General features: G+C 35.6%; 1 protein-coding gene across 10 annotated transcripts in view; it reads left to right on the top strand.

Annotated features, from left to right (window-relative positions):
- Window positions 1-13,139, top strand: part of RNF111 (ring finger protein 111) — a 126,812-nt gene extending 113,673 nt beyond the window's left edge. For 6 of the 10 annotated variants that reach the window (XM_042988752.1, XM_042988755.1, XM_007084464.3 and 3 more), the window contains exons 8-14: window positions 76-424; window positions 2,073-2,225; window positions 3,247-3,373; window positions 6,350-6,442; window positions 7,253-7,348; window positions 8,673-8,800; window positions 10,594-13,139. In XM_042988752.1, coding sequence (XP_042844686.1) covers window positions 76-424; window positions 2,073-2,225; window positions 3,247-3,373; window positions 6,350-6,442; window positions 7,253-7,348; window positions 8,673-8,800; window positions 10,594-10,711 — 1,064 coding nt within the window. In that variant the 3' untranslated portion in view covers window positions 10,712-13,139. The remainder of the gene's footprint in view (window positions 1-75; window positions 425-2,072; window positions 2,226-3,246; window positions 3,374-6,349; window positions 6,443-7,252; window positions 7,349-8,672; window positions 8,801-10,593) is intronic. The other 4 variants (XM_042988756.1, XM_007084467.3, XM_007084466.3 and 1 more) reach the window with 3 other exon arrangements.
- The last annotated feature ends 936 nt before the right edge of the window (window positions 13,140-14,075 follow it).

The following is a 14,075-nucleotide window of genomic DNA, read 5'->3' as shown; positions in this document are numbered from 1 at the left end:
ACATTTGTAAACTACAAAAGGAATATGTAACAGCAATATATGCTCAACTGCATGGTGCCTACATTTTTTTTACAGATGCCTCCTTGACAAGACCACTTCATCATCAAGCCTCTGCCTGTCCCCACTCTCATGGAAACCCTCCTCCTCAGACTCAGCCTCCACCTCAAGTGGATTATGTTATTCCTCATCCTGTACATGCTTTCCATTCTCAGATATCTTCTCATGCAACATCTCACCCTGTGGCACCCCCACCCCCGACTCATTTAGCCAGTACAGCTGCACCAATCCCTCAGCATCTTCCTCCCACACACCAGCCAATCTCACACCACATCCCAGCCGCGGCACCTGCAGCACAGAGACTGCATCCTCATGAAGTGATGCAGAGGATGGAAGTTCAAAGGAGGAGGATGATGCAGCATCCAACGTATGTTTTCTGTTTTCTAAAAGACGATCACGCTGTGTTCCTCTTCCTTCTATTGCTGTTAGTTTTTAAAACTAAAATCTTTAGAAGTGATGTAACTATGCTGAATCCTCAGCTCACTAGGAAATTATTCTTTACTAACTAGAATCTTCCTTTTTCTTGTCCTGAGTTGTAGGTAGCTTGACAAAACAAGTCAATATCAGGCTACTTAAAGAAATCAAACCATTTTCAGGGTATGACCCAGGGTCATTTATTTTTGTAAACCAGTCTCTTGTCGGTTTCTTCAATATCACATGGTAAAGATTCATGTTAAAATTGATGATCCTGAGGAACAACATATAAAGTTGTCAAGACTTAATTTGATTTATTCCAGAGGGAAGAAGAGTACTAGTAGAATTTTCAACAACTGACATTGAAAAAATAGTATTCTTTACCTGTTTATTTATAAATTTAAATATTAAAGTATTGTACTCTCCAAACATCATGAAAAGACTATATATAAATGAACTTTTTGTTTTCTTTTAAAAAGTCGGGATATGATTTTCTAATTCATGGTAGCAAACTGTATTGCTCTAATTCTGCTTGCCTGTTTTTGTAAATAGAGTTTTATAGGTCAACAGCTATGCTTGTTCATTTATATATTGTCTGTGTGTTCTTTCACACCACAAAGACTAAATTGAGTAGTTGAAATAGAGGCCATACAGCCTAAACAGCCAGCAATATTTACCATTTGGCCCTTTTCAGAATATGTTTGCAAAAACGCTTTCCTTTTTTGTTTGTTTGCAGAATTCTTGATCTAATTAATCTACCACATGTATAAATTCTTTCTTTAGTTATGTAAGGTTATTTCCAGAATCTCTGGCTATTTATTACTGGCATGCTAATATAGTAATTCTTTCTATTAAAAGTTGGCAATTTAAAATTCGTATCTTCCAGTATCTAGAAAAAATTACATTTTAAATCATTAAGCTTACACATGAAAACCTGTAAATATGTTAGAAAGTGGTAGAAAATAAGAATTAGACTATAAAAATGAATACTTGGAATCTTTTGTTTAAAATTTTATGACTATTTACATTTATAAATGTGGCTGACTTTAGACGAAGAGAATATAATAATCTGGGATACAGAATAAAGATGTGAATGGAGTTAATCTCCGTTTCCCAGATGTGTTAACATGTATTTGCATGTGTTTGAAAACAGTGCACAAGGTTAAAAGTTTTTTCTCTTAAAGTAAGTTTTAGTCATTAAAATGGGTAAATGTCATTACAGTATAAAAAAGCAAAGCAAAATAAAAGTTTCCATTTTCCTCCCTTATTTTGTGCCTGCAGCATTTGCTAGGGTGTTTAATTTTTAAAATTCTGTTTCTACTCATTTCCTGTTACTCTGTGTAAAATATCTGCTGTAGGGAAAGCATACAAGATAATGTTAAAATTTTTCCTTGGAGGATATTTGAATTGGAGACATTGTAATAAATGAGCATTGAGATTTGTGGGGTTAGGGTGTCTTGATTTATTAATCAATAGATTATTTTATATTTTTATAATATATTGTTATAGAAGTAAATTTATGACTGATTCATAGATGTTTGTAATAATACTAGATTTTTTTTTCTACATTAAGAAATAACCAATTATTCAATTATTTCCAGTGGTCTTTTTGTGTTCTGTGTTTCCAGGCGGGCACATGAACGGCCCCCACCCCATCCACATAGGATGCACCCAAACTATGGTCATGGGCATCATATTCATGTGCCTCAGACTATGTCCTCACATCCTCGACAGGCTCCAGAGAGATCTGCCTGGTCAGTATCATGTTTATTTCAAAGTTACGCTCAGGAGCCTGTGGTAAAACTATCAGAACAGATGCTTTGTAGTGGAATGTCATACAGAATGGTGATGTGGAGAGGCTGAATTCTAGCTTAGCTGTGAGGCACTGTCTCTGGGCAAGTTATAGAAACTTGGAGTGGAAAGAGGAACTTGAGTTCTGGGTCAGAGAACCATGTCAAATGAGAGTAGAGCTTTTTTGTTAATTGTTTTTCAGAAGTATCTGCCATTAAAGTTAACTCCCTAAATGGATCTTACTCTCACAACTTCCTTATCCACCCCCCTCACCACCACCTTTGTACTCAGATCTGCTTTACCACCACCAACCCCTGCTTATTGACAAGGGAAATGGAGCCTGCATCCTCCTAGGAGTGTCGTCTTTTTTAGAGAAATGGAAGCAGATTTGCATTAATTTTTCTTTCTGAATCCATTGTCTGTAGGCAGTCATTGAGATCTTGGTCCACAATGACGTTTGAGGCAAAACATAAAATGAGAAACAATAAATGAAAATTTGGCATTTATCAATTTTACTCTTTCTAGAATTTTGTTTGACCTTGCTTTAAAAGGTATAGAAATGTTGGTTCTTCTAATTTTCCTGTTGACAGTAACCCAGAGACATTGTCCAACAAACACAAGTCCTGGGAGCATCTGTAACATTCATATAAACCAGAAAACTAAACCCTATATTTTGTATGGTCCTCAAGTAGAATCAGACTTTTAGATTGGAAGGAACCTTAAGGGTAATTCGTTGAATATTTCCTTCCTTTGTAGGATGTGAAACTGAGTACAAATGCTTTGCTTCTCATAGTCACAGAACTGAATTTTTGAGTTTTAATTGCTGAATAGTTAAGTGTTGGGGGTAAATTATCTTTTTCTCAGCTGTGTCAGTTAAGAAACTTTAGATTACTCTAAAAAATGCAAACACGCTCCCCCGTTTCTGTTGATAATCAAGACACTCTAAAGATGGCTAAACGTTAAAGTGTTCTCCTCCTTCGTCAGGGAGCTGGGAATTGAAGCTGGAGTGACTGCGGCCACTTACACGCCTGGAGCGCTGCACCCTCACTTGGCCCATTACCATGCGCCACCTCGACTTCACCACTTACAACTAGGAGCTCTTCCTTTAATGGTAAAGGAGGAAAATATCAGAATTCTCACCTATTCTCCTTCTAAAAGTATTCTTTTCTAAGAAAAGTTAAATATTTTGTTGGAAATTTTTAAAAATATTCTGAATTGATATCGGTGTTTTAATAGAATTTGAGAATTATTAGACTGAAATTGTGCCATAAAAACTAGATATATTGAAATCTGTATTTGTATTTGCATTGTGAAATGTACTCTTCTTAACATAAAAAATGACCAAGATTTTTCTTTTTTACCAAGATGACAGTCTTTCCACTGTCACTAGGACATATGCTTTATTTTGTCATAACTGCTAATGGTTCGGCTATGATGCATTCATTCTTTATTTTCTGATCTGCAGAAGGACTTTACTAATTCTCTGATTTGAACAGACTCAGATCTTGTCAGTACCAATTTGAGTTCTACAGAACAAGTTCAGCAAAGATAGATTGAATTTGCTATTCATGATACCTACTGGTTATAAAAGTGGTATAGACTAGGGAGCTATTTTGTTTTGTGAGGGTAAAGACACTGCAGGAATGGTTTCCAGGATGCTCTATCATACCTGCGATTTAGACTTTGGAGTTGGGAGTAGTACTTTACAGTGGTTATAGCATATAAAGAGCTGTCAAACAACATAAGCACAAGGAACTCTGAGTAAGTTGGTATTTAAAGATCTTAGGCAGGGGGGTCACTCAACAATAACAGCTGCCCCCCCCCCCCCCCCAAGAAACTGGGACTCAGGAACAAAGGAGACTAAGGGAGGGGTATAGGGTAAGAGCAGGTTTAAGTAATTTGAGGGGCAGGAGTTCCTTTCTGATTTTTTATTTTCCTTGGAGATGTGTAGGAGGTTGGGTTATCTCCCGAGAGGTGAGTAGTATTGATTTTGATCATAAGGAAAGTTGCAGATATTTAAATAATCTATTTGACGGTTAAAAGTTATTGCTTATTTTAAATTCTTTACCATGTATGAATTGTCTTAAAGCTATAAACTTGCTAAAAGCATGTTGTGATTCAGTGGAAGCTCACTAAAAAATAAATTGGAGATTTTATAAAGATTGAAAGAATTGGGGCCCCTCAGTGGCTCAGTCATTTGAACGTCCAGCTGTTGATTTTGGCTCAGGTCATAATCTCGCGGTTGGTGAGATTGAGCCCCATGTCGGACTCTGAGCTGACAGCACGGAACCTGCTAGGGATTTTCTCTCTCTCTGTGTCTCTCTCTCTGCCGCTCCTCCCCCTCGTCGTACTCTCTTTCTCTCTCAAAATAAATGAGTAAACTTAAAAAAACATAAAGATGAAAGAACAGTACTCTGTCCTAGAATCTCCCTTTCCTAATACAGTCTACTCTTTTTTTTTTTTTTTAACTTTTTAAATGTTTATTTATTTTTGAGAGAGCAAGAGTCAGAGTGTGAGCTGGGGAGGGGCAGAGAGAGAGGGAGACACAGAGTCTGAAACTGGCTCCAGGCTCTGAGCTGTCAGCACAGAGCCCGACATGGGTCTCGAACTCCCAAAGTGCGAGATCATGACCTGAGCCGAAGTCGGACAATTACCCAATTGAGCCACCCAGGCAGGCGCCCCAGTCTACTCTTGTTAAGCACGGTAGTTACATTCTGTAAAGTTGTGCAAGCACTGAGGAAGTAACAACTATAGAGCCATTTTTCTTGTGGTAAATGCAAGTTTAGGTTACTGCAAGCATCTGGTCACAGTGTTGATCTGCTAACAACAGCCAGTCAATATATAATCTTGTTTTGATGTCCATTTTGGACATCAAAGTATCAGGTGTCCTGATACCATTATTATTATTATATTATATATTATTGAGTTGTTAACATTGAGCTCATGGGCCAGCAAAACTCATGCCTGAATGAAGCTTATCTACGCTCGTTTTGTCCGTAAGGCATATTGAAGCCTTCTTGCACTAGTCAGCATTTAAGCATTATGCTTGTGGCCATTTTGAACAGCAAAGTCACCAGTAAAAAGCACGAAAATGTGGAAAGCACGGCACTAAATAGACCACAAAAAAGATCCATGTTTATAGTATAAGAGCTGAAAGAAACAGGCAGAGCCTTGTTCTACCCTAGATGGAAACGGGACAACTCGAGTTTTTTGCTGCTGTGCATGTCCACAAATGATTGAGAGAGCACGGGTATTAATTTTGGAGTTACAAATAAATTTTATCAAATAGGCAAATTCACAAGGGATCCATGAATAATGAGGATTGAGTACACCTAACAGAAGAATCAGAAAACACTATTAAAACTTTGATTAACAGGGGCACCTGGGTGGGCTCAGTTGGTTGAGGTCTGACTTTGGCTCAGGTTATGGTCTCATGGTTTGTAAGTTCGAGCCCCACATTGGGCTTGCTGCTGTCAGCATAGAGCCCACTTTGGATCCTTTGTCCCCCTCTCTCCCTTTGCCTTTCTCTGTACTCTCTCTCTCTCTCTTTCAAAAATAAAATAAAACATTAAAAAAAATAACTTTCACTAACAGAACCAAACAAAAAAAGGAGTAGGGTACCTATTGCCGTTAGGAAGTTAGAGTAAGGGAAATAAGTTTCATTGGAAAATTTTGTGCATTTTGATTTCTTACTATGATTTAATAAAGTTCTCTGAAAGTGACAAAATTTTACGAAGGTTTTAGTCTTTATGCTTTTAGGCTACTAAGAGCAGCAGTCTTAACTTTGGGTATTTTCTATTTAGGAGTCTTTGTGCAAAATAAAACAATTTATTAAAACAATTTGTTATCATGGAACAGCTATTCTTGTTTTGTTTTTGTTTTTATTGTATTTTAAGTGTTACCTTACGAGATTATATTTGAAGAGGAACTTAATCCTTTTACAGAGCGCAAACTTGAAGTTATATATACTTACTGAAGTTCAATTTTGTGACTAGCCGAATGGAGAGAATTGTGTCTCAATTATTTAGTGTGTTAAAACTTGAGCCTACTCTTAACTTGATTTAGCCTATCTCTTCTATTAAAATAGGTTCCTGACATGGCAGGCTACCCTCATATTCGTTACATTTCATCAGGATTGGATGGAACATCATTCAGAGGTCCTTTCAGGGGAAATTTTGAGGTGTGTAATAAAATTAATGAGATAATTTGCAACGGTATCTTTAGTACTCTCTTTAATGTAGAGAGAGAATATATGATGTATGTATTCTTAGTATTCACAGTTGAATAGGATTGCCATGGTGGCTGGGGATCTGAATTGTTGATACTACTTCTGGGGGTTATCACAGAAAGATTTATAAGCGATATTTATCTTGGTATCAAAAAGTACCCAAAAGTTAAAGATGAATAAATGAAAATACCTAATATAAAAGAGTATAGGTATTTATTAATTAAATAAATATAAATGTCAGATAAAGAGCTATACCATTAAATTTGGGGTGGGGGAAACTTACTGCTTTTGACTAAGCTCATTTTTAGAAAAACATTATTGGAGGAAAAAAACCCAAGTAATTTGGTTTGTAGCTAACTATCTTGTTTGAATTTTCAGGAAAAACAAATTATTTGAATATATTTGAAATTTTGTTTTGTTTCTTCATGTCACTTTGGAAGTTGGAGTCAGTAAACTATTGTTTCATTTGTTTCCCTATTTTACTACAATGATTTCATCTTCTTCTGGCATTCATACTTAACTGACTCATACAGTACCTTGTAGTAATATGTTGCCCTAATCCGTAAAGATAACTTTGCCATACCACTTCGATTGGCTGAGAAAAGAATTACAGACGATTTGCCTTACCATATATGGCTTTTTGAACACTGTATTTATATTGCAGGTTTATAAATATGGGACTTCATTGCTTTTACAATATTGACAGTGCTGTTCAAGAAATAATCATCCTGGTTTTTAATACTAATTGTCCCTTACCTTCAGGAACTGATTCATTTGGAAGAAAGATTAGGAAATGTGAATCGTGGTGCATCCCAGGGGACAATTGAAAGATGTACATATCCACATAAATACAAAAAGGTAAGAATTTATTCTATGAAGTGTCTATATTATTATTGAAATGCATACAGTTTAATATTATGGACCTTTTTGGAGATTGTGGAATCTAGCAACCCTATTATTTATTACCAAAACAACACATACATAGTGTTTTAAAAAATTGAAAGCCTGGGGCACCTGGGTGGTTCAGTCGGTTAAGCGTCTGAGTTCGGCTCAGATCATGGTCTGGCGGTTTGGGAGTTTGAGCCCTGCATTGTGCTCTGTGTGGACAGCTCAGAGCCTGGAGCCTGCTTTGGATTCTGTATCTCCCTCTCTCTCTCTGCCCTCCCCCACTTGTTTTCTCCCTCTCCTCCCTCCCTCTCTCTCTCTCTCTCTCTCTCTCTCTCTCTCTTTCAAAAATAAACATTAAAGAAAAAACATTTTTTTAATTGAAAGCCTAAAAATATACACTTGAAGTTTCTTACCCTGCTGTCTCCAGTCTTCCTTCCCAGAAGAAAAATCATAGTTAAGGATTTCTTAGGTAATGTTCCAGATATTTGTATGCATTTGCAATAACGTGCATATGTATGTGTTTTTCCTTTCTCCTTCAGAAATAACACAAAGTGGATGGTATGCACACAGTTTTGCACATTTTCTTTTCCTTCTCTTTCAGCCCTCACAAGTCACTCATATTCTTTTTTAAGAGCTTATACAAAACTTCATCATATGGCAATACCATTATTGAGCCTGTCACTTATGTGCACATTTAATTGATACACATTTTTTATATTCTACCCTCCTTATGTAGTAGTCTATCTAGAAGTTAAAGTGCAGACATATTAAATAAGTTTCTTTCAACAAGCAATAATGTCCTGTGATATACAGAGAATAATAAAGTATGAAAATTGCTGCCTTTGTAGTTTTTGTCTGTTTTCCAGGAGTATTAGTGAGGTGTTACCATTAAATTTAAGTCCTTTCAACTATGTAAGCTAATGAGTATAATTAGCAATAATTTATTTGGATATTATTTGAACCATTCATTAGTAAGATAAAGTTCATTTAACTGTATTCATGATGGGACAAAAATAGAGTTCATGTTGTATGTCCTCCTAATTGTGGATTACAAATAATAGAAACTAGTGAATTCAAACTAATGAGTTTCTGTTACATTTGATTTTGCTTTTCATGCTATTTAAAGGTCTTAAAAGAACAGGTGGTGGTAGTCACTTAATTCATCCATTAATTCGTGACAGCTGTACCTGGGAAATAAGTTGTGGGTGTGAATGTGTGGTTTTGTCTTGTTTTTGTTTTTCAAATAAACACAGACTTTACTCAGTTGTTCAATAATGTCATCTCTACTAATAAGGTAACAACTGATTGGTTCTCACAGAGGAAACTGCACTGCAAACAAGATGGGGAAGAAGGGACTGAGGAAGACACAGAGGAAAAATGTACTATCTGTTTGTCTATTTTAGAGGAAGGTGAAGATGTGAGGTAACTAGACATTAATTATCTAAAAATGTGTTGTCAGAACTGTACGAGAGATTTGATTTGAAAGTAGACGAGAAACCAAATAAAGATTACTGCTTGCATATCCTGTTATCAGTATCTGAAGTGTAGAATTCCCTTCTAGTGAGTGGAAGAATAGAAAGATGAGAGTCTCTGTATGACCAACAAAGGGATGGGAATGGGAAATACACAGCACACCAGGATTTGGCCAGGGAAATTTTGTGGTCAAATTGTCTTCTGTAAATCTTGCAGAAAGGAGAATTTGGAGGCTTTGGAGGCTAAAGCAGGTAAATTAATGTATTCTCCAAATCTTAAAGAGGGCAGTCCAGATTAGCTGCGTGCAGTTTGTCTTACAGCATCTTTTGTAAATTAGGTTTGCCCTAAAATTTCCCCTCAGCTTATAGGACAATTCTCTTTTTGCAGCTGCACAGTTTAGAAATGTTACTGTGCTAACCCATTGTTAATTTTAGGCATTTTCTTTTTATAATCTCTTGAGTAATTGTTTTATTCCTATTGTGTTTTTTTCTAACGTAACATAATGCCATATGAAACAAGTTCTGAAACATATATAACAGAACTGTATGATGATATTGTTGCCCTAATTTATAAGGATAACTTTATCATATTTCTTTAGTTGGCAGAGACAGAAAAAATATTATGAACAATTGGCTACCATACCACATGTAAGGATTTTTTAGAACACTGGATTTCCAATGAAGGTTTATAAATATGGAAGGCAATTGTTTTCACAGCACTGACAATCCTGTTCAAGCAGTAATTGGAACGTTTCTTTTTAGCTACTAATTTTATAAAATATTAGGAAGTCTGAAAATGTATGACAACTCTTTTAACAGTGGATGGAAGTATACATGGCCACTTTTAAGTCGGTAACTTTTATCTCACTGTTCACTTAGATTTAATATTATCCTGTATTGCCTGGAAGCTTTATTTCTCAGTTTCTAATTGATAACTTAGCGTAGTACACTTAACTTCTTAACCTACTTTTATTTTTTCCACTAATTTTTTTATTGAGATATGATTGACATATAATGTATTAATTTCAAAGTATACAACATGGTTTGATAATGCAAATATATTACAAAACAGATTAACCTACCTCTAAAGGAGTAGCATAGTATTAAGTGGATATAACAATTATCCCATGAAAACAATATTATTAGCCTTTATTCAGTGAGGTACTCAAGTTTAAGGTATAAAGATCATCTAGGTAGAAAATGATATTTGCATATTAAGACATTCCTTAATTAGTATGTCATGCTATATTTACAACATGAGTTCTAACGTTTTTGAGAGAAAATTAAATGCAGTACATTTTTAAAGTGTCGTATAAATGCAGTGATTTGATATTAAAAATATATTTGCAGTATTATGTAACAGGGAACATACTGCCAACCTCTGTGTTGGCAGTTCACGTATAGAAACCAAATCAGAATAATTGCCAGTGTAATTGTTGTTCTTAAAATTGTAAAGATTACATATAATTTGATTTCATAGTTGTGACAGTTAATTATTGTGGTCATTTATACATTATATTGTCCAAAGTGTTAATATAGGTGTAACTTGTTAGAGAGGCTGTGTAAGTGTTGTGTGTTTGTTTGTTTGTTTGTTTGTTTTTTACAAAAGGGGAAGATGCCTGCTAACTACAAAACACTCATGGATTATTACATGTTATCATTATTTGAAAATAAATGCTACGTGTAGTTGTCAGGAAATTCACTTTTGCAATTTTTGCTTTTTGTTTTGTTTGCCTATAATAGGCGCCTTCCCTGTATGCACCTTTTCCACCAAGTGTGTGTTGACCAGTGGTTGATCACCAATAAGAAGTGCCCCATATGCAGAGTGGACATTGAGGCCCAGCTGCCAAGTGAAAGTTGACACCATGTCTCAGAACTCTTGCCCTCCCTCTCATTCCCATCCTCCTGGTACTGCAGTCAACCAAAGATGGCGTGACTTACCTGCGCAGATTTGGAAGCCTTGAACTTAGAGTGCGGCTCTGCTATATGGTACAACTAATGCTAGACCTACAGTTTATGTATACAGTTGAGTTTGATGTATTTATAAAAGCTTTTTTTTTCTAGGTTTGACATTTTTCCTGTATCATTTTACTGTATTTTTGCATGGTTCCTTGTATTGCATTTCTTTGCACATATTATGGGCTTGTGACCCTAAACTTGCAGGCAAGATTAGCTGCTTTAGTAAGTAGAATTTTGTGGTCTTTTTGTTTTTTACATAGTACCAGGTCTTGAGAATTATGAATTTTTTTTATCCATTACTAACCTTTAATTTAATCAATCATGTGCTTTAGTTTAATGTATAAAGATCCTCTAGAAAATGATAATATTGTGTATTAAGACATTCCTTAATTAGGACAAAATGGCTGCTGTATATTTACAATATGGAGTTCTGAGTTAAATACCATCCTTAATACTGGGAACAGAATACAAACCATATTCAATCAGATGCAGGTGGTATTCACATCACCAGAGTGATCAATAGACATGTTCTTGGTGTATCCTTTTCCTTTCAGCACAACGCAGATAGAGTTGAATATTGATATCATACATATAGACTGCTGTTCTGATTGTATTTATCTTTTTCCTACATCATTTAGAACTTTATTTCCCTGATTCAGTTTTTGCTGCTGTGAAACAGCTCTGATGAACACTAAATATTAATTTCAATTAGCTGGATTGTACATACTTGCAGATTTAACAAAATTTTAGGGAAATTGAAGAAGACATGTAGAATTTTGTTCAGTCTTCTGCTAAGCACGTTACAGTAATGATATCTGCTTAACATTGATTTTGTAATAAACACATTCAGTCAGGAGTTAGAATTGCAGTCATTGGCAGGTATCTATGCATTCATAGAACTTCTAAAGGTCCCAGGATCACTTTTAAGGGATTTTATTAGTTTAAAGATAAATAAAGTCAGCTGAATCTACATGTCTCTTGTTTTATTTCTCTTTAAACTTGAAAACAGTAAATCTGCAGATACTGTGAGGCACAAACCTACTGTTGCTCTGGTTTTAGACGCCCACTTCATACATTACCAAGAGTCGATCACTGATTTAAAAATTTTAATTTCTATAGTTAAGATTTACTGCATAATATAGAATATAAAGTTAAGTTAACGTACTAACATTTCTCCTTTGGAGAAAGTTTTAATCCACTTCAGGATGCATATTATCAAGATACTTTCATATACAGGATAGCCTAATTTTATTTGTCTAAATATGCTTAATATGCCCCAGATTGCAAATGCATCAGTCAGTAACGTCACTGTCTGTATGTGGAAGACATGTTCCCATGGATCATATGTGAAGATGTCAATAAGCTTGCATTAAGCCACCTGCTTTGTAAGTGGATTGATTAATAAATAACTTATATTTCTATTGTCTTTGTGTTTCATAATTAGTTTTATAAAAGTTTATATTAAACATCTTGGAGTTCAAAATAGTGATTTCACTCAAGTCGACATTTGCATAATTTTTGTATTCAGTTATGGCTATTTGCCTTTTTTGTATTAGTAATGTTACACTGTAGTAATTGTCAGTTTAAACATGCCTTGACATAGTTTTATGTAGAGATGGAGGATGGACTATGGTTTAGAAATTTGGATAGAAAATAACATTGTTTTAAAAAGAATACTTGATGATAGGCTGTAGTTGTAGAAGGGCAGAGGAAGGAGACAGAGAAAGAGTGACAGTGGCCTATGCCTGCCACCTTACTGGGGAAGAGAGCAAGTAGCCTATCTTTGAGTAGCCTGCGATGGGTGTAGGACTTGGCACTAGAAAACCCAGGGTCATTGCCAAGGATGGAAGAAGTATAGATGGGGAGAATTCTGTACAATTGAGTCCTCTTGATGTTCCCTAAAACATAAGAACAGATAGATTTCTCTATTTTTTAATATTACACCAGATTTAGATGCACGACTACCTGTTGACCTGTTTTATAATTGCTACTGATTTTTTTTTTAATGTGGATAGAGCATTATTACCCTAAAGTTTATTTAATACAGGTATTTGTGGCATAAACCTGGATTGTTAATGCAGGAGCTTAGTAAGCTACTGCAATTAGTTACAGAAAATGTGATTAGTAATGAGCCAAGTAAAGAAGAATATAATTTTTAATATAACTTTTGTGCTTTGTTTTGGTGTCTTCCGTATCCTGCTGCATCTTATGTCAAAATGAAAATTTCAGTGATAGCTGTCCAAATACTTTAGAACTAAAATTCTTTTGTCAGAAAATTCTTATTTTTATTGTTGTTAATATGCAAGTGATAAACTGATATTTGAAACATTTTTCTTACTCTGGTGACTTTATTTTAGCTGCTAAAAACACTTCATCATTTGAACCATAACAGTTTGACATACAGAAAACTAACATTTGTTAATACTAAAATTAAAATACAGACTGAACATTTCACTATTAGTTTTTCATGAATGAGAATAGCTTAATTCCATAGAAAATACATCCTGATTTCTAATTTACCTCCCAACTCCTCTGGAAACACAGTGAATTTTTTTTTAATGTTTATTTATTTTTGAGAGAGAGAGAGAATGAGAATGAGCGGGGGAGGGGGCAGAGGGAGAGAGGGAGACACAGAATCAGAGGCAGGCTCCAGGCTCTGAGCTGTCAGCACAGAGCCCAACGTGGGGTTTGAACTCATGAACCTCGAGATCATGACCTGAGCCAAAAGACGCTTAATTGACTGAGCCACCCAGGCACCCCTCAGTTACTCCATTTTAATAGACCTTTAGCATTCTCCCACTGTGGAGGCTAAGTTCCAAAAATCTCCATGGGAAATAGAAGAAATTGTGGCCAAGTAACATAATCTTATATAAAAATAATGTCATTGGAAGCAGAGTTGTGAGTGAACATATGAAAGCGTGCATAACTATTTACTTACTTATTTATTTATTTATTTATTTATTTATTTATTTATTTATTTTTTAGTTCATTTTTGCGAGAGAGAGAGAGAGAGAATGAGAATGAGCGGGGGAGGGGGCAGAGAGAGAGAGAGAGAGACACACACACAGAATCCGAAGTAGGCTCCGGGCTCTGAGCTGTCTGCACAGAGCCTGACATGGGGCTCGAACTCACGAACCTCAAGACCTGAGCCCAAGTCAGATGCCCAACTTACTGAGCCACCCAGGCACCCCACACAGTGAGTTTTTTACTTACTCAAGACTTCCTGGGGCACCTGGTTGGTTCAGTTGTTAGAGCATGTGACCCTT

This window comes from Panthera tigris, chromosome B3, assembly GCF_018350195.1.
Source record: "Panthera tigris isolate Pti1 chromosome B3, P.tigris_Pti1_mat1.1, whole genome shotgun sequence".
Classification (NCBI taxonomy): Eukaryota; Metazoa; Chordata; class Mammalia; order Carnivora; family Felidae; genus Panthera; species Panthera tigris.
This window is presented reverse-complemented; position numbering and strand designations above follow the sequence as displayed.